We start from the raw sequence: 22259 nt of genomic DNA on the forward strand, positions 1-22259 counted from the left end.
AACTGAGGCAAAAAAAACAGCAAATAAACAAAACGGCCACCTCACAGCAAGCTGGCAACCAAACTTGTTTCTTCTCCTGATGCTCTTTTACCTCAGCTCAAAATATATCTATAACAAAAGGCAAATGGATTAGAAAATTCAGGCGCAGTCCCGAAATAAGATTGCAATGGTGGTTGGTGCAGAGTTACCTGCACAGACAGCTCTTGCTGAAAAACTTCACTGATAACGTTAACGTTCTTGTCTGACTGTGACTTTTTGCATGATAGTCTCCGTTAGGTCTGATAAGTATGGCTTCCTTGCTGAAATCTGTGTTCACCGCACTGCTAACAGCTCAATCATTTAATTTTCTCCTCAGTCCGAGGTCCACGGCGGGTAGCCAATCAAATTCCAGATGAAATCCTGCAAGACCCTGAGTTACAAGAGGCGATCAAAGCCCTGCCTGCAAATTACAACTTTGAGATTCACAAGACGGTTTGGCGAGTGAGCCAAGCCAAAGCTACGAGAGGTGAGCTCTGTTCTTTCTGAATACACTTGATTCATTTTGCACATGATTAGGAATCTATATTTACAGTCACTGTATTTACTGTAGGGGGAAACATGCCAGATATGAAGTTATAGAAGTTCAGTTGTAGAATACACTTCATTGCAAATGTGAAATGGGGTCTGGGCGGTCCTCGCCACCTCCGTTAACTGACAATAAGAAATTTGACTGATTTAATACTATCAGTTAAACAGTTAGAAGGAAAAAAAAGCCTATACAATCTATTTCTTAACTGCTAGTTAACTTGCTAGTGCAATCTTTGCGCTAGCAAGTTGCGTTTTGAGCTGCTCTTTTTTTTCTGCTTGTGGCTCTCTGCTGGATGGCGCTCACAGCTGAGAGCTACGTGACACATGCCACTATATCGCTGAGGACTGGCGGGTTAAATCGGTCGTTCTGCACGCAGAGTATGCCAGGCAGACACACAGCTGACAGCCTCGCAGGTGGATGCGTTGGAGACAGGAGACAGCTGCGGACTCAGTCGCACGGTGCAGTTTCCAGAAAAGCTGATGCATGTGTCTATGACAGTGCACAGAACGTCGTGGCTGCACGACCGCAGCTGTCCACGGAGCGTGGAAAAAATGTCCTGGAAGGGTGAACCGGGGTTAGCGGTTAATGATCGGTTAACGAGGGTTGGCTATCGGTCAGAAAACAAATCTAAATTAGCATCCCTCGTACAGAGTGAATGTATGAACACACAGATGCACAGCTTTAAGACTCTTATACCAAAAGACAACGTGTGCAAGCATTCAGTCAAAATGCCATCCATGAGTGCATCTGTGCTCTGACCTACTACGACGACTTTATTGGACTATCTGTAACCTGCGAGGTTCACACAGGTTTAATTCAGTGAACCAAAAACGAACCCAGTTTCCAAAGGGTCATGTAGGTCATCCCACAGTGACTATGGCATTCAAATCTTATATCACTGAACAAGCATTTAACAACATACATCAAAAGCAAAAACGAGAAATTGGTACTTTTTACCAATGTGTTTGTGCCCATTTGTGGTGATGTTATTTAGAAGAAAAAAAAAAGCCTCTTTTTCTCGTATTGGTCAGCATGGAACACCAAAGTGAAGCAGGATGCTTTTCACTATCGCATTTCCATGTCCACTGTGTTTTATAGTCGGTTAACACTGAACCCCCCCCCCACACACACATATTTTGAAGGAGTTGGAAGGCTACACTCACACTGCAGCTGCTCAAACTCAGATGTCTTCTCACTATCCATGCAACACAGATGTTTGTGTGCAGTGTAACTACAAACACATACAAGTCATTGCAATTTTTTTAATGTCTTTTTGACCCAAATTGAAAGCAGAACTTGGCCCAATAAAGAACAGGCACTTTAAACCCAGTCTCAAAGTCTCAAAGGATGAAAAATGGTTCTATTCATCAACTACAAAACTGGGCAACAATTTCAGTTGCCTCTCTGACAGACTGTCCATCATATCTTTTCTTGTGATATCTTTTGTTCGTTGGTGTTCTTTCCAGATGGAGGTCATTCAAACTGATACAAGATATGGGTCACTTAGTATAGTCAAACAGAATAATCAGATCTGAGCAGAAATCTGAATTGAGTAGTAAGGCTTGCAGTTGGATTGTAGCCTCAGGACTAACTTGGGTGTGGGCACAGTGGGAGGCTTCACTGACATCGATGTACTGTACACTGTGGACTACGGCAACAGGCAAATCATTTTTTGTTGCTCTAGAACTGCCCCATTTGATGATAGTATTACATTGTTTTACTAGCCCTTATACAATTATTAGTTGATAATAAAACCCCCCAAAAATGAAATGCTACAGGGATGCTTTGAAGCGCTGCAGTCAGTCCCCTATTAATTATCAAGGCAGAGCTGTTGGGAAACAAAGAAGCAAAGAAATTAGAATGGCTGTTGATGACACATACGGTACTTCAGTTTTACTATCTATTTGTAGAGGTAGTATTAGGTAATACATATTTTGCCTGCAGGTTCTCATAAATTGGGTCTAATATAAAAAGACACTCAGGAGTCAGGACTAATCAGGTGGTGTGAATGCTTGTTCTGAGAGTTATGTTCTATAAATAAAATTGAATTGAATGTGTTATGAACCATATCAAGAGAAAAGCGCCTCATTTTAAGGTGCTGCTGGATCCTGACGAGCCCCACACCCAGACATGACGGCTTTTCATTGTTTTGTTTGCATAGTAACAGTAGCAGTTTGACACCGTTAAAAGTAAAAAATAAACAAAATGAGAAAGACAAGAGTGTAATATTCATGTCTGCAGACCTTACGCCCACCAATGTAACGGAACTAATATATAAAAGTGTTAACATGAATAGCCTATGTGTCACCCAGTTGATCCACAGTTTGGAGGGACTCAGGTGTACAGTTCAAGTGTAATACATTATTCATTTTTGAACCGCTTCTGCACTTTTATTAACTTCTCATTACATGAGTGTCACTCTTGTTGTAAACATTCATACCTGAATCCGTTCTCTTCATATAGCCTACCCAGTTAAAATAACTGTGATTCCTGTTGTCCTGCACTGCGACGTGTACAGCACAACATAATCTAAATGATACTGCCCGTGTCGAGAGGTTTTTCTTCCTCACACACTTACACATATATCTCCGCAATCCTCGGTTGTTGGGCTGACAGTGGCCAGTTTTAACATATCGACGACCCCTAATTTCTATATATATATATATATATATATATATATATATATATATATATATATATATATATATATATATAATATAATATAGTGTGTATGTGTCATATCAGCTTGACCACAACCATGCATGATAAACATGGCTTTTTTTATTTATTTTAATTGGAATTAAGTTTACATTTGTTTAAATTTGTTTTTGTTCTTACATGTTTGCTATTTGTTGTTGTATTTGTATTGATCTTATGTGGTCACTGCTGCGAAACCAATCTCCCCTTTGGGGACAAATAAAGTTCTACTTGACTTGATATATACAGAAGCAGAAGACCCCACCGGGTAGCCTATCCCTCATCTCCACTAAAAATAGGAAACTGAGGCTACAATTTGCACGAGCCCACCAAAATTGGACAGTTGAAGACTGGAAAAATGTTGCCTGGTCTGATGAGTCTCGATTTCTGTTGAGACATTCAGATGGTAGAGTCAGAATTTGGCGTAAACAGAATGAGAACATGGATCCGTCATGCCTTGTTACCACTGGGCAGGCTGGTGGTGGTGGTGGTGTAATGGTGTGGGGGATCCCTTTCGCCTTCAGAACTGCCTTGATTCTTTGTGTCATTGATTCAACAAGGTGCTGGAAGCATTCTTTACTGATTGTTCTTATTCAATCAGTCAGTTAATATGTTATTATGTTAATATTTCATAGTCATAGTTAATATTTAATAATATATTTTTATTTTTATTCTTATGTATGTGTGATATATGTGTGTATATGCGTTTGTTGTTGTGTTAAGGTTGTCTAAACTACTGGATCCTGAAATTTCCTTCGGGATGAATAAAGTAATCTAAATGTTGGCCCATGATAGGATAGGGTCAAACACGGTATTAGTATGGTGTTCCTAATAATCCTTTAGCTGAGTGTATGGACCTGTGAGTATTGGTTTAAAATTGACTTAAAAAAAAGAAAAATCTTTTAATAGCATATGTACTTCAGTTCCTGCCCTCATGCATTATTACATGTGTATTTTGACGTTTCCTCGTGCTTGGTGTTGATGATGTTAGTGGTGTGAAACAGATCATGGACATGGGTTAGTGTTACGATAGCGACAAAATGTTAGGTCCTTCAGTCGCTCCTTCCTTGAGTGGAAATATGTAGATGGCATACCAAGCGGACTGAATCATTTTTTAGATGTCCCTGTGAGGAGTGGGTGGTTTACCACAGCTTGCTGGCTTTGCTTTTTTGTTCTGTGACATTTGTTTCTCATAAATCTCATCCTCTCTTTCTTTGAACTCAGAGAGCATAACTCACCTCATCACCCCTGTCTCTCTCTGTTCCTCTTTGTGTCCATCTGTTTCTTTGAACTCGAGTCTCATACAGTGTGCTTTTGAAATAGAGGACTGAGGAAGATGCAGTACAATTTTATTTTAACTGCCCAGCCTCTTTTTCTTTCAGGGTTTATAAATAGTCAAAAGCTTTATGTTGTTTTGCCTAATTTTCTCATTTTGTTGTGATATAATCTGTTACACATCCCAGCTCTTTACAAGAGCAGCTCAGTTGTTTAGAGTTCATCTAAATGCCGTCTGCTGTCTTGATTACCGTCGCACATTTGGTTAAGATAAGGACAACGCAAATTGAATTCAGTGATAATACCTAGCTGACTTGATTCAAGTGTTTTGTTTATAAAGAAGAAATTGTTTGAGTGATGCCTGGAATAGGAATTCAGACCAACAAACCAGCCAGATGGAGGTTCTTCAGGCTAGCCATTCACCAATAAGATGGAAGCAGTGTATTTTGGTGAAATTATGGCTGACGTTTGGAACATACTGATTGTCTAGTAGAAACAAGATTTTCCATTTCCATCCCTGGTGGTAAAGTAATCCTCATATTGAAACTATAGCTAGACCACTGTATTGTTTTAGGCAAATATCAATATTTTAGAATCCTAAAAATCTGATAATGAAATATTGGCTTTTTTATTTTTTAAACAAACGCAAAACTAAACAAGATTTTCTTTCCTTAAATGTGTTTTTATGTGAAGCTAAAGCCATAGTAATTAGGCCGACCAAGTAGTTATAGGAACAGTCCACTTCTAAACATTTCTACTAACTACACTCCCCAAAACCGTTTCTTCATTTGCATTCACACTGGCCAAGTGGCCATAGGAACTAACCTTTTGTTATTATAACGCAGCCATCTAACCACCACTATGCGGAAAAGGGGAAAAGACCCTTCCCTGAATTAGGAGCTGAAAGAGTTACAGGAACTGTGGCTAGAGGAACTTAATAATCCCCAAATTGGTCCAGTCGGAACAGGAGAATAAAAGGGTTCTAGGAACGTTATGTTCTCGGAACTGCAAAAATCCCTCCGGTCATTATGTATGTACACTTGACACAAACCGCCACCACATTTTCAATCCTAATTAGTGATGGGTATTGTTAGGATTCTATCGACACTAAACCCCATAGGCCTAATTCTTATCAGTTTGGTTTGTTATCAATACTCTCTTCTGTTCTTTTTCATTACTAAATGATTGCTTTTTTTAAAAATATATTATAAAAAGAATAAATTCAGAACAGGATTAGTCAGTATCCGTCATTCCTCTTGTCCTCTTTCCTCCTCCTCTTCCTCCTGCTGCTGCTGTGATTGCTCACACTATCGCTGCCAAGGTCCAATGATGTCATTATACGACGTGCATAATAATTTTACCATGTTTTTTTTTTTGTTGGGCTTATTTATTTGTAAACTGAACTAATTGGATCCCTGGCTGCTGCCAATTGCAGTGATCAAGTGACAGCACACGTTCACTCGCTGCATCTCCCTGATTTATAGGGCCAAACCAACCAATCGGATATTAGTAAAACTCAAAATGTTATTAAATTATTTCAGAATGAATTTATATATTCAATATATAAATATGGTTATACTGAATATATAGTGAGTGCATAATGCAATAAAACACAATAGCCCTGCAAACTGTGGCCTTCAAAATGACCATAACGTTGAATCAACACCTCTCTAAAATAGTTTTAAAAAAAATGAACCTAAAGGTAGGATTTATTGCAACCGAGTTCATTAAATGCCGTTCTTTTGACTATTTCATTATGTGCCCTAATGTTGGCCATTTTGGAGTTACATCCTGTAAAATACTGTATGTGAACACATAAGACACTTATTACCATCTGCATGAACACCAAAAATGTAATCTACTACAGGAAGAACCCTGCATATAGCACTATAGTAGTCACCTTTTTAAAAATTCAGAGTAATCCCTTTGCTTTTCCATTCAGTCTTTCTTGCTACCTGTACCGCCCGTAGTTTTACACCAATGGGTTTGTCATATAACGGCATCATTAGAGGATTGGTGATTGACGGTTCATGTTAGCCAAAAGTGATCTATTTGTCACGTCACATTGAGAAAGCTGTATGTAACAGTGGTCCACATTAAGTGGCATGTGTCCAAGAATAAGAAACCTTTCACACTTTTTGTTGGAGTTGTTCATCTGAAGTAGGGCTAGGTATTTTAATTTTCGATACCGATTATGTGACTTCGATACTGGTTCCTGAACAATGCTTATTTCAACACCAATTTTATAAAATCGATTTTAACAAAAATAAATTACAAAATTACACATTAAGGCACACATCTTTTAATTTATTTTTCAGCTCCTACTACATGAGCCCCAGTGTGCGTAACGTAGAGGTTTTCCTGCCTGCCTCTATGACGTGTAACATTGGATAGCCAGATCTTGGTAGAAACATACGGCATTAGGGCTGGGCAATAAAACTCTTGAAGTGGGATCATGATAAAATTCAGGTCGATAACGATAAGCTTTAAGCAGTGTTGGGAAGGATACTTTCAAAACGTATTCCGTTACAGAATACAGAATACATGGCCAAAAATGTAATTTGTAACGTATTCCGTTATGTTACTCAATCTGAGTAACGTATACTGAATACTTGGATTTCTTCCACATTGAATTGTATTTTATAAGTAGGAATGTGGCCATCACATACAGCTTACTAAACAGGCCTATTCTGGTGTGTTCTTCTGTTCCAACTGGCTGAATGTGTACCTGAACAAGCAGATAGATTGTTGTATTTGTAGTCCCGAACTGCATACTACAAAAATCTACCCGCAGTCTAAACTACCACGAGCTAATTTTAGCTAACGTTAGCTAACATGTCAAACGGGGCTAGTCTTTCAACGGATCTGGGGCTAGTAAATCAGCACGTAGGAGAATGTAAAGTCGCACGTCAACTATAAAATAGCAAGGTGACCAGTAAAACTACAGCAGACGACTACCCTTGGCTAAAAATAACTTACTTTAAGATGCTTCTTCAGGTTGGAGGTGGCGTAATTTGGACACTGAAAGGAAGTTGGTTGCTGGCAAGCAGAAGTTGCACTGCAGTGCACAGTTATATTTCGTTCTCCCTTCTCTTTCTTTAATGTGAAATGCTGTTTGAATTTCCAAGATAGAAACACATTCCTGCCCTGGCTCTGTTGTGCCGGTTCCGACTCCATTGTGACTGATCACGCAAATAGCTCATTTTTTCGTTTTCATATTGGGGCTTCTGGGAAATGCATGGAGTTGCCTTAATTTATTCAGAGAGTGAATAAACTCGTGAAACAGAGAAGTATCGTCATGTATTCCATTGATTTCAACAATGTAACTGTATTCTAAATACCAACTGTTTAAATTGTAACTGTAACGGAATACAGTTACTCATAATTTGTATTCTGAATACGTAACGCCGGTACATGTATTCCGTTACTCCCCAACACTGACTATAAGCTACATCAACATGGCAACAGTAGTGTAATACATCTGAGATATTTTTCTTTATACATCCATGTAGAGCTATAACAATTCCAAATTTTACTGTCAAATCAATAGTCGGAAATAATTGTGATTAACAATATAATTGTCTCTTTCAGTCAAATTTTAAAAATATTTATTCGTATTTCTTTTGCAAACAAATTTAAGTTTTTGAATGACTTCCAGAATACGTATTTTGGTTATATCACTGTCATGTGACCCAGATGATGTAATACCACAAGTTCACAGAAGTAAACCTCGACTCTTGTTTATCATAAAACATTGGATTTTCTTCTTAAATCAACATAAAATTTACAAAACCATCCACAGCCCTACCCTTAAGAACTTAGCTAATGTTAGCAATTCATTGCGGTTAAACAAAGAAACGGTGATTACTTAAAAAAAAATATTGCGATTAGACAATTATGTAATAACTGTTACAGGCCTACATCCATGTACACAATATACTGTACATGTCTGTGTCTGGCGGTGGCACCAGTGATGCTCAGCAGTTTTATTTTTAGACCGCAGCAGAAAGCTCTGTCCTTGAGCTTCAGAATGCTCGGGGAAAATGTATGTTTGCTTGAGTGGACGCTACCGCTCTACTCGATCAATAAAAGAGCTAACTTTAGCTTCTGAAGTAGTTAAACTAGTAACGCTACTGCCCAACACTGCTTGCAATACTGAGTTGTATTTAGTGCCATGACGCCGTGGGCACAGGTTGCTAATGCAGGCTACTTTTTATATACATTTAGAGTGACATAGTGACAAATGCCAGTTCAACCGCTTAGCATAAAATCAAACTGGTTTAGCCTCATACGCTGGACTGGTGAAACCGGATATCGGCCCAACTCTAGGCTACTCTTAATTTCCTTTTGCCAGTGCACTACTGCTCTCTTGACCAGTGGGGCATCTCTTAATGTGAATGTGTAATGTGAGTCCTCAACAAAAATCTTAAATATTGTAAAGGCATGTTGTTGTTTTTTTATTTTATATGTTAATAAACTATATTCTAAAGTGTAATTAAACCTCTGTTTCTCTTTCTTCAGTCAGTATGTACTTCGAACGGGCAGTATCAGCAAAAAAAATGATATCGTGATAAATATCGATCACAATCCAAAAATATACCGTGATCACATTTTTTGCCATATCGCCCAGCCCTATGCTGCATGCTTATTGGCTAACTGACACTGATGAGGTTTTGCTCCTTAGGTATTCAAATTTGGTATTGAATGATGAGGCATTTTTCGATACTCCATACTTAGGAGGCAATTCGGTCGGTGCCTAAAAAGTATAGAATTCGGTACCCAGCCCTAATCTGAGCCTTGAAATGAACTCCTCTTGCCACATTTTATGTCGTGTGGTTTAGGTTGTCTGTTCTGTAGGGGCAGGAGTGCACTTCCAAAGGTAGAAGCAGCTTATCGTTCTTGAGTGAAAAACTCAAATATGCATTCAAATAGTCAGTCCCACCTTCAACATCTGACTCACCTTTCACCGGGGGGGGGGGCAGCAGACGGAGAAAGCTCTTTGCTTCTGTCAGCTGTGGCAGAGTTGTGCTCTAACACCTTTCTCTGTTAATAAACTTGCCCTTTTCTAGGTAACGACCTGTCTTTCACTGTCTGCATGAGTGCTTGGTGATCCCTTAACCTTTCATCAGTAAGAACTGCTCTCGCTCCATCTCTTCCCAACCGCCCCATCTATCACTCCATCTCAAGGCCATCCACCCTGAACCTCCCTGGCCTTTTTGTCTGTCCCAGCTTTTATTGTTTAATGCTGTCTGGCCCTGACGTCTTGGAATTGTTTCAGGCCTAGTCATGTGAAAACGTTGCAGTGAATTTAGTGTCTTCGAACTTTAAGTGTCCACTGAGACAATGGATTTATTGAATTCAAAAGATTGAATTGCTCCCAAATGCTGTATGAATTGCTGTCCACTGCTCCTAATACTATGATGGGTTAAGAATGCAGAAGTAAAATGTTACTACATTGTACTGTGGGTTTGTGACTAATAAAAATAAAGTTAGTTTTTTGTGAAAAAAAACAACAAAAAGTAAGGTGTGGCAGAGTTTGACTGGTAGAAAACACCATGGTTTAGTCTGGCTATCACCAGACCAAGCTCAATCTTTTAAGATTGAACATTAGTCTGGGGAGTCTGCTCTGTATTTTCTACTGCACAAGAGGCATGATCAACAGGCATAGTTCAAATGACTCTGTACGCAATTGGATAGTCCTTCAACCAATCAGTGACGTACTTTGAAAAACAGCAGCGACAGCGGCATCAACGGGTTGCTGCGCTTCGGTGGCCGCCATGTAAACAAGAAGCTGCTTGCTGTAGCTTCCCTATCGTCATCGTGTTAAACCCGCCAATAGCGTGCCAGGTGGATAAGCCAGTTTGTGATTGAACGGAAGCAGGATAAAAAAATGTACAGGTTTCCAGCCTGAGCTGCAGGGAGAAATCAAATCGCTGGCAGATCGGACTGGGTTTACCCAGTCTAGCCATGGTTGGTTGAAACAAAGCCTTTGTCTCCAGGGCTTGCTCCATGTGTCTGACATGATGGCTGAGACTTCACACTGAACTGGGCAACACCATGTGATCATATCAAATCATCATGAAACATGGATCGCAAAGGGTAAATGGCAAAATAAGAACTGTTGACAGGAGGCCTTGCTGATACGCAAACAGTAGTATAATATAGTCCCAAAGAGCAAACCACTGAACAGCAGAACGTCTGTATTTCACACAGTTACAAAACTACTGTCAATCTTGCGTTATGTGTATTTAAAAACAAAGTTATATATAGTTAATACTTCTTATTGAAAACAAGAAATTCCTTTCCCGTTTCTTTCTCAAAAGATGTAAAAATGAATGTGTGAAAGGAATTCCTTGTCACCAATTCTGATAAACCTATTTTCTTGATTTAAATGACCAATTATTTTAATGCAAGTCAAATGATGTTCATATTCATCTTACTCTCTTGATTTGGCCCAATATTGACACTTGCTGCTAAAAAAATAACATTTTTCAAAATATATTTTGTTTACTCTTTGAAAGCATTTTTGTTCATTTGATCTTTGCTCAAATAGTACATTAATGGATTAGTCAATTTAAAAAAATCATTCAAAGTCATTAAACAAAATGGCCAAACATTTTCTGGTTCCAAATGTGAGGAATTATTGATTTCCCACTGTTTTAAATCACTGCAAATTGAGTCACTTTGGGTATTAGACTCTGGAAATCTAGGTATTTTATCTATAAACATGTATTTATTGAGTATTTGTACATTTGATAGACAAAAACAGTACAACAAGGCACATAACATAAAACACAAAAGAGACCAAGGATCAAATGTAGTAGCTGTAGTACCCACAGTCATGAATCTGTGCATCCATAGGTGTATGCTTACACGAAAACCATACAGCAGTTGTTTATCTCAACACAGTATAGTACAGATGGCACACTACAGGCATTAGGGACATGTTATCTTATTTAGACAAAAATAAGGAAATTGAAGAAAACACTCAAAATTTTCCAAAACTTGTCAAGCCTATTTTTTGTTGTGTAACTTCTCTTTTCTAAAGCTGAGTAAAAAGTCATTCCCCTCAACCACTGCGATGTGCCACAGGTTGTGTCCGACTTCCATGAGCAAGCAATGCATCGTTTGGCTTCTAAAAAAACAAATATTCAGTAGAGCTCTAACTTTGTTAGAGGTTATAAAGCCATCTGGGTAGAGATTTAATAAGCACAACTTAGGGCTTGATAATGAAAGAATTATTAGTTGCAACCGGAATCAGTATAACATGTTTTACTTTGTGCATTTTAAAATTGCAGACCAAAATATTAAAGTATTTTTTTTATTATTATTATAAGGGGGGTGTGCCATTTCACAGCACCATATTTGCTTTCCTTATTAATCTCCTTTCTGTCATTCTCGTCTTTGCCTTCTCATCCACTTCATGCAGTTCGGTTATTCCTTGCGGGGCTATTCTTGACATCATCAATATCTTATTAGTCTCTAAAACCAAGATGTCGTCATGTTTATTTGATGACGAGATGGCAGGATTAATACTAAATCATGGATCCTTGAGCTCCCGAATTGGATAGGATCTTTAATGCAAATATCACAAGCCATGTATATCTCTTTCCGATTTTCATCTACTTTGAATTCCAATAAAAAAAAAAAAAAATAATATCCTGAAGCAAAGCTCAAAAGGTGCAGTTCAGTTTGTCTGAGATGAGGATGCTAAAACATTTCGATCGGTGTTGAAGTCTTTAAAAAAAAAAAAAAAAAAAAGTGTAAAACTCTTTCTTTAATATCCCTGCGAATGCTTTTTAGAGGTGGGTGATCTTTCATGCAACACTGATCCCTGTGTTGACATAAGCAGCAAATCCAGCACAATGTGCAATCGCACATGACATCTCCAGTCATCATTTGTGTGATTTTTCTTTAGAGGAATATGCGTAAAGGAAAGAGCCGCATTTCACTGATTGCAGGCGGGGAGCACTTGAGATGCTTCCAGGTCCTTCTGCCTCTTTGATAAAAAAAAAACATGCCCGAAATGAGGTTTTTCCATTGGTTCGTCTCAGTCGGAGTCACAGATCAGTAGATTAGTAGGTCTCCTGTTGTCAGCAACGCAACACCATCAGCAGCACCAATGATTGTTAATTGGTTGCTTGATTTCAATTTTATAGCAGCCTCATCAGTTTTTCCACATTATATTCCAGCTTTGAGACAGCTTTGTGTGTGTGTGTGTGTGTGTGTGTGTGTTTTCGTGTTCATGAGTGTGACTCACAGAGCCAGTGGCAGGCATGGAGGCAGACAGGAAAAAGAGAGAGTTTAATGGCTCTGTACAAGGCCTGAGCTGTAGAGAGAGATCTGTGGTGATTGGTTCGGACTATATTTCCAACAGCCCGTCACTTGCTAAAATAAACCAACAGCACTACCGTGGCAGAGGGGAAATTACCCTGAAATGTCATGATTTGCTGTCAGTGGAGCAGAGGCTATGTATAACTGTGCTGTCCAGGATTTATTAAATAACACGTTGCCGTCACTCTAATGCAAGTATGTAACTTTTTTCTGTTTGCCTGTTCCCACTCTCTCCAGTGGCTCTGCAGCTTCCAGAGGGCCTGCAGATGTTTGCCTGTGTCATCGCTGACATCATTGAGAGGTAAGGTGGTTATTTTGATTGCTTAAGTTATATGTAAGTCTATGAGTAAGAAGCAGGTGTGGAAGTCAAGGCAGCAGAGTGCGAACTTTAACTGCTGTGGCCACTTGGTACTCATTAGGAGAGCGAGAGCTTTATCGTAATTCCCCGCCTTCGACTCAATCAGGGATTCAGCAGAAAATTAGACACGATTACGCTGTTTTAGGACCGAGCAGATATCACAGCTTCCCTTGCTTACAGTTGGAGGAGGGGAGAGATATTATTCTCGTTAATTACATCTTGTTTGAGTCTTCATATGCCCTATTGCACACCAGCACTCTATCACACAGACACCACAAAGTTCTTTTATTTCATCCTCCGGAAAGAAGTGCTTCAGCATTGTTGTTCCATTTTATACTGCGCTGTGGTTTGTCTTACACTGTGATAAATGCTTGGAAGCGTGCTTTTTTAATAGAAAAACATGTTTTGAAAACACTTTTATGTGAGGGCCGCTATTAAGCACAATAAAAATCTGCTCTGTTTTTCAATTTTTCTCCCTGTTTTTTTTGTCTCTGTGGTCTCATTGCACCTTCAGCTGGCCTCTGTTTCTCAGGAGCGCTGTCAGGCTAAGTGTTTTCTCAAAGAAAATGGCTGCTATCATTAAACACCCAGAGTGGATTCTTTTCATAGGTGTTTAGTCAATACTAACCTGATTACATGATGAAGGATAGAGAGCTGGAGCTGCCATCAACTTTTTTTCTGGCTGGGCAGATATTTGATTTCACACAGGAAACCTGGATTACGTCAGTATGACTGTGTTATTGTGCTCTTCATGCTTGCATGCACTTTATATTATAATGCCAAGTCACATTTATTTACCATATAGATGATGAAACTTCTTGCTCAAAGAAGTTGGGCAAGGGGGTGGTCTTTCTCCATTGCCTCAACTCTTTTATCTTCAATCTTCTCTTTTTACTCCATCATTTTGTCCATTTTTTCTCCAGCTGTATCAGACTTCTATTACTTTATCTTTCCATCACTCCCTTCACAGTCATGTCTACTTTCTTTTTTATCACAAGAAAGATGATAGGTTCTGGTCTTATCAGTCCTGCTGCTATCAGACGGAGAGCTAGCACCGTTTGCTGCATGGCTTTTAAACCGCACACCCATGCAGTCCACATTTATACATATGTTTGAAGAGTCTGGAAAATCAGACCCATCTCTTCTAGTGAGAGCAATTAGCGAACACTAATTGCTTTTCTCACTGTTTTCATACCCCGTCCTCTATTGCTCATCCTTCTGTATTTTTCACCCTCTCTTCGCCATCCACACGATTTCTCCTCTAGACTGTGGCAGAAGAAGTGGTTCTCATGGTTGCACTTCATTAGCTCCTGCTATATAGTTTCCCTTAAGCTATTTTGCCTCTGTCTGTGCTGTCTTACTATGTAAGAATTTTCTTTGCATTTCAATTTGTTTCCGAAAAAGTGGAAAATCAATATGTGGCGGTCAATGTTGATATTGTGGCAGGCCGCCACAAATAAATTAATATATGGGAAACACTGATCTGGCGTCATGGCCAATAATAGACCCTGCCTTCTTGATCAACTTATTGATCCTCTTCCTATCCACAGCCGTGATACTGTCACTTCAACAGACAACAGCAAAGAGAAGAGCACTTGCCATGAATCTGTGAACCCACCTCAGAAAACACAGCACAGGGTCTTTGTTAAAAGTCTACACCCATAGGATGTGAAGCCGCAGTGTACGGTGAAGCCTGCATTTAATGGCACCCAAAAAGTCCACCTGCCTTTGACTTAATTCATGCAAATATCGCAGCCTGTCTGACTGAGAATCTTCTTAGACATACTTTGCTAATGTGATGGCCAGAAGAATGGCAGTTTAAGTTGACAGCCACATCACATCTAAAAGCTTATCAGAGCAAACAGTGAATCTAGGGTCAACACTATCTGGTGGCTTCTAGGCCTGAACGATTCAGGGAAAAATATGAATCACGATTTTTTAGCTTAGAATTGATATTACGATTCTCTGCCAAGATTTTTTTTTTCTCACAAAGTGTAATGTTTATTGCACAAAACAAATTGGCAGTACCAAACATAGATTTAGATTTTTTTTTGACACCTATAGCACATTGGGCATCACCACAAGCCTGTAAACATAGAGGCTTCAATGAATAAAGAAAATAAAGTACATACTGGCCATTTAAGTACAGTAGGCTACCAAAAATAGTGACATATAACACATTGAACTAAATACTGATCCTGATAGGTATCCTGATAGGTCCTGATACAGGCTCTATCTGAACTTCTTGAACATGTCTTTACATAATTAAAACATGTTAATGTCAAATGTTTTCAATAAATTAATTGAAGGAGGAAAGAATCAAAGTCATTTAAAAGTTAAATCGTGAACAGGGGTGAATCGAGATCGCGATTTTATAACGATTTATTGTGCAGGCCTAGTGGCTTCTAACCATATGATCTTTGATCCTGATATAGGAATGAAATTGAACCATTTGTAAGGAGTAACTAAAGGCACTTAAGGTTTTGGTTCAAGTCTGTTTTCACTTCATACTATAACTGGATAGATAGTGCCCTGGAAGTCAGAATTGCCTTGATAACAATCTCAACACAAGCTCAGAATTTAGCTTATCCCTTTAAAGGCTTAACCCGCAGGTGGAAGCTGTCAGATGAAACTGCTTGTTGGGGAGAAACCAGGATGTTCTGCTGAGAATCACATGTAAAACTTAACATTGATCACAAGATGGAGAAATGAGAAATATAAGTCAGACTTTGCAGTGGCTACCATTTTTAGAGCACTTTATTATGGCAACAACCAAGCAAACTGTTGCATTGATGAAAATGTAGCAAATTGGCATGCCAATCCTAATGTGGCTCTAGCATGGGATTGGAGGGTGGTGTTTGGAGAGAGTGAGTGACGGTAACCTTTGGATGTTGGCGCAGCAGGCAGCTGACCTCGTGTCACCCAGCTTATGTTGCGGGTTACCAGAGGTCCCAGGAGTTGGGTGGCTCTGCCATCACCATCACTGCCACAGTCCCTCGTACTCTGGAGACAGGGCTGAGGTCCATACCAAAATGGGGATGAAAGGGCTAAGCTGCCTTCAGAGTAAGGCGCTTCAGTGGGAGGGACTGCAAAGTCTTAATGAGGACAAGCTGCTCTGAATTAGGGTCATGCTACAGTTACACAAAACATACGTCCTATATATATATATATATATATATATGTATATATATATATATATATATATATATATATATATATATATATTTTTTTTATATATATATTTAGGTTATTCATCTATCTCTTTATCTTTCTGTCAACCTTCCTCTCTCTCCCTGTCTTTCTGATTCATTTACATTCATACTAACAACCAAAGGAAAATACATGATCTTGCACTCACATTTACACATTTAGAATACAACAGCACAACAAACTACAGCCTTAAATAATAAAATGACCTTAGAGTAGAATCAGCACATTTCTGACTTCAAGTATTACCATACACTCAAAGCAATTATGCTTTGCCGGAAGTAGCGAGAGGTTTGTAGACCTATTTGAGAAGAAAGAAAAGCAGGACATAGCATTTATATACTTTGTTTTGCTTAAGAACCTCTAACAACCAAACCTACACCCTTGTCCTTGAAGGTGAGCCTTTAAATATATAAAAATAAGACCCCAAAACTATACATGTATCCAATGTAGAGATGTTAAAATGTGGGTTAAGATTATGTACTTCATGAAGGTAAAGCTTAGTCCAAGGCTGTTTTATTGAATTAGATTATATTTAGGTCGATGTACCTTCAATATAACTCTGTAGCATTCCTGGAGTTTAACATTTCATGACTAACCTACAGATGTTTTTACCCACAGTAATCTGTATCATATCTTTGTTTTCTATTGGTGCTGTGCAGGATACAGAAACCTGAGCACTTTGAGATGGGAGTCCACCTGATACTTTAAAGTAGATTAGTTTGTACACTCCCACCTCCTCTAATGCCTGCTGTCTAAATAACCATGTCACAATATATAAAGCAGCAGTCCATTTATTACACCGCCATCCTCCTTTATCTGCTTCTCTCTGTGCCATTTCATTCTTTACTCTCTCATTGTCAACATTGCCATGGGAATTCAAAGACTTATGAACTCTGCCTTCACAAGTAAACAAAAGAGAAAACACTTTCAGAATAAAATAAAGAATTGGTAACTTGTGCAGGCAGGCAATGATGCATGTGCTGTCACTGTACCATATGTTTTATTGCCTTTGATGGTATGCCAGCTGTCTCGTCCTGGCTTTGAAGGATACTTTTATGAACTTCAATATTTACTGCTGCTGCTTTTGTGACAGTGGGGGAAGATAAAGAGAGTAGCAAAAAAGCAGGGTGTGAGGGGATGTTCGCCGTGTCCCCATCCTGACAACAGCACTAGCATTTAATGTTTCACTCTGTTTTCCTGGCACAAAAACCCCCGGGCCTTTACATGGAGATTTTGGCTTGTAACCTAATCCGAGATCTTGTTCTGTGATGTTTGGTGGGTAAACGACAAATTTGCTGAGCACACAAGGCCAAAGGGCTCCTGCTATTGAAGCAAAAAACAATAGTGAAAAAATTAAACATTCCTTTCTCTGACTGAAAAGCAGTTCTCTGACTATTTATCATAGATCATAAGAGACAATATACATGTTTTAATAGTGCTTTTGTTTTACTGTTTGTTTTTAATCTATGTATTGAGGATGTCTTATAAAGCAGTATTAATACTGAGTGTAATAAAATAAATTGAATTTACATGTTATTGTGAAACTATTGTGTAATTGGCAGGAAAACAATCCAATTTCTAGGTTCAGAGAAGATGACACTCTGTCCAACAAATGACAACCGTGAAACACAGTTTAGTATGTTTTCATATGTTGTTAACAACCATCTGTTAAATGTTCCTACATTCAATCTATTTCTAAAAGAGTAGGGACGCTGCCTTGAATAGAGCCTTAGTACGCCATAGTACTAAATGAACTGACACATCTATGGCAGCCCTTGCTGTGCATACTTTAACTACTGTTAGAGTGATGAACTGTTGTTTGTGACCACACGTCAGAAAGGTTGGGGATGTTATTTGATCAGTTGACACAATTGAGTTCACTAACTGTTAAATAGGCAGTTTGAAACCCTAATGTCACCTACGCTGTTAGTTTTTACCCATTTTGATTGAGGACCACTTGGTGGGTTATTACAAGGCTACAAGTGTTGCACTATGTATCGTTGAAGTTGAGGTCAAAAATGATTGGGTGAGGTTTTGTGGAGCACTGTAGGTGTAACCATCATGCTCTTTGTATTTATATAAAGTTTATATTCAGAATCTGTTTATCAAGAAATACAGTGGTGTGAAAAAAGTGTTTGCCCCCTTCCTCATTTCCTGTTCCTTTGCATGTTTGTCACACTTAAGTGTTTCGAACATCAAACCAATTTAAACAAAAGTCAAGGACAACACAAGTAAACACAAAAATGCAATTTGTAAATGAAGGTGTTCATTATTAAAGGAGAAAAAAAAATCCAAACCATCATGGCCCTGTGTGAAAAAGTGATTGCCCCCCTAAACCTAATAACTGGTTGGGCCACCCTTAGCAGCAACAACTGCAACCAAGCGTTTGCGATAACGTGCAATGAGGCTTTTACAGCGTCCTGGAGGAATTTTGGCCCACTCATCTTTGCAGAATTGTCCTAATTCAGTTACATTAGAGGGTTTTTCGAGCATGAACGGCCTTTTTTAAGGTCATACCACAACATCTCAATAGGATTCAGGTCAGGACTTTGGCTAGGCCACTCCAAAGTCTTCATTTAGTTTTTTCTTCAGCCATTCGGTGGTGGACTTGCTGGTGTGTTTAGGATCATTGTCCTGCTGCAGAACCCAAGTTCGTTTCAGCTTGAGTACACGAACAGATGGTCGGACATTCTCCTTCAGGATCTCTTGGTAGACAGCAGAATTCATAGTTCCTTTTATCACGGCAAGTCTTCCAGGTCCTGAAGCAGCAAAACAGCCCCAGACCATCACACTACCACCACCATATTTTACAGTTGGTATAATGTTCTTTTTATGAAATGCAGTGTTCCTTCTACGCCAGATATACTTGGACACACACCTTCCAAAGAGTTCCACTTTTGTCTCATCGGTCCACAGAATGTTGTCCCAAAAGTCTTGGGGATCATCAAGATGTGTTCTGGAGAAATTGAGACAAGCTTTGATGTTCTTTTTGCTCAGCAGTGGTTTTCTCCTTGGAACTCTGCCATGCAGGCCATTTTTTGCCCAGTCTTTTCCTGATGGTGGAGGCATGAACGCTGACCTTAACTGAGGCAAGTGAGGCCTGCAGTTCTTTGGACGTTGTTGTGGGGGTCTTTTGTGACCTCTTGGATGAGTCGTCGCTGCGCTCTTGGGGTAATTTTGGGCGAGCGGCCACTCCTGGGAAGGTTCACCACTGTTCCATGTCTTCGCCATTTGTGGATAATGGCTCTCACTGTGGTTCGCTGGATTCCCAAAGCTTTGGAAATGGCTTTATAACCCTTTCCAGACTGATAGATCTCAATTACTTTCTTTCTCAATTGTTCCTGAATTTCTTTGGGTCTCGGCATGATGTGTAGCTTTTAAGGATCTTCTGGTGGACCTTACTGTGTCAAGCAGCTCCTATTTAAGTGATGCCTTGATTGTGAACAGGTGTGGCAATAATCAGGCCTGGGTGTGGCTAGAGAAATTGAACTCAGGTGTGGACAACCACAGTTATAGTATGTTTTTAACAAGGGGGGCAATCACTTTTTTCACACAGGGCCATGATGGTTTGGATTTTTTTTCTCCTTTAATAATAAACACCTTCATTTACAAATTGCATTTTGTGTTTACTTGTGTTGTCCTTGACTTTTGTTTAAATTGGTTTGATGTTCGAAACACTTAAGTGTGACAAACATGCAAAGGAACAGGAAATGAGGAAGGGGGCAAACACTTTTTCACACCACTGTACATGACGATCAGAGGTACAATGGAGTGAATGTAAAGTTGCATTAAAAAGTAGATAAACAGAAAAAGAGAGGAAGATAGCAGAACAAAGAGAAGCAGAGAGAGGTCAGTTACTGAAAGCCTTGATAGTCCCCAGAATATTTATTTTTCCCTAGATCTAGCAGTTGCCCTAAACCCACCCACCAGTTACCAATTACCTTAGTTTCAAATTTTCCTGCAGAAGTCAGCAAAAAAATAACCTGGGTTTTCAGACTACAGTATAATGAGGCCCACATTTCTGATTTATATAAGAAACAAGAGTAGGAAGGAAGCATTCCCAAAAATGAAGGCCGAGGCGTTGCCTCACATTGCCTGAGGACACCTGTATTGGCCAAAAAGTTGCACTAAAACAGTGCAAAGACTACATTCGACGGCCAACTAGCATGTATGTTCTGTGCCTGCGTGAGAAAATATGTCTTCATGGCAGCAGGCGGCCATAATCTATTTCTATGTCATTCAAAAAGTGAAACCGCATATATAAACTGTTGCTATGATACAAACAACAAAACAGCGTTTGCCCTCCCGAATCAGCCAGCGGCAGCCATAGAGTGTAAAATGAATTGGTTGATGCTTTAGGGCCTGAAAAGTGAAGCCACCGCAGAAGTGCCTTAAACCTGCATTCTATCTAATTTCCAGCAGGGGGCTACTCCAGTGGTTGCAAAAAAAAGTCAAGTCAATGAGAACATGACTGTACTTCTCACTTGCTTGATTACCTACCTAGTTATGTCCTCAGTCGCTACTTTCAAGTCTTCTTCAATACAGCATGATGTTCATTTTGTAAATTATGGTCCCATTTATTTTAAAATTGGCGATAAAGCAGGGGATGTTTTAGGGTGTGGCTACACGCCGACCAGTCAAGTCGGCGTTAGCAATGTTAACCATGGCACTGTTTACATTATAATATCCTTGAACTTATTTTTGGGTGTTGTCCATGGTTTCGTCGTAAACTTTGACCCTCTCACTGTGTGTTTTAACTTCATCAAGGTTAATGTGAACATTTCAGCGTCACGCCAACTAAGATAGCTAGCTACCGCTAGCGTTAGCCGGTAAATTAAGGGAAGGTTTGCCGATTTTAACACATACCAGTACCCGTTGGTCCGCGTTTACTCGCCGGTAAATCTCCAGTGAATGACTTGCTTTAGAAGGGTTAAAATCATCAACTTTCCCCCTTTAGCATTTAGTTAAGTTAAGGGCACCCTCCCCAGCTCCACCCTCTCGTCAAAAATCATCACTTCCACTTTCCCAGTTTGTGCATCCCTGTTTCCTCTTCTCGTCTTCCCTCCTCGTGTCTTAGTCGCACTCACAGGAGATTCGAGGAGTCGAGGAAGAGACGCGATGAGAGAGGAGTCGAAGCAACAGGCATTTAACAAAATGAGACATCTGTGCCTCGGAGCTGTCATTTTAAAGCAACATCAATTAAATATGATGTGCAGCACAGTTGCATCAGCTGTCCACTGTTTTGTCATACGCTGTATTTTATGATCTCTGTCAGATGAGCAGAACAGTGTTCATGACAACTTTTATGTTTACCTTAAATTCAATTCACAACATGGCATAATGTGACAGTAATGTACGGATGTCATACATTTTTAATTGTTGTATTTAACACACATACACACACACACACACACACATACATACATACATACATACATACATACATATATATATATATATATATATATATATATATATATACATATATATATATATATATATATATATATATACACACACACACACGGTATATAGGCTAAACATATATGGCTATTATAGGCTATATTGTGTAAAGCACTATAAATATTTCTATAAAAAGAACTATACAAATAAAAAAATACTTTAAGTTTATGACCAAATACCTCCATAACTAATGACATTCCCATCACACTCCGTTGTATTAAGCTTGCAGGCTTAATTAAGATTGTGAACATGGTAAACATATAAAAGACTAGCTATATCAATGTTTTTTTTCCATGTCACTAGGATTGGCAGACTTTTTGTGATGCAACACTCCGGAAATCTAAAATAATAAAA

General features: G+C 39.1%; 1 protein-coding gene across 1 annotated transcript in view; it reads left to right on the forward strand.

Moving 5' to 3' along the window:
* The window catches only part of dph1 (diphthamide biosynthesis 1), a 68118-nt gene that overhangs the window by 2503 nt on the left and 43356 nt on the right, over positions 1–22259 (forward strand). The window contains exons 2-3 of the mRNA XM_078245921.1: positions 356–505; positions 13112–13175. Coding sequence (XP_078102047.1) covers positions 356–505; positions 13112–13175 — 214 coding nt within the window. The remainder of the gene's footprint in view (positions 1–355; positions 506–13111; positions 13176–22259) is intronic.

The sequence above is a fragment of the Sander vitreus genome, chromosome 3, assembly GCF_031162955.1.
Source record: "Sander vitreus isolate 19-12246 chromosome 3, sanVit1, whole genome shotgun sequence".
Classification (NCBI taxonomy): Eukaryota; Metazoa; Chordata; class Actinopteri; order Perciformes; family Percidae; genus Sander; species Sander vitreus.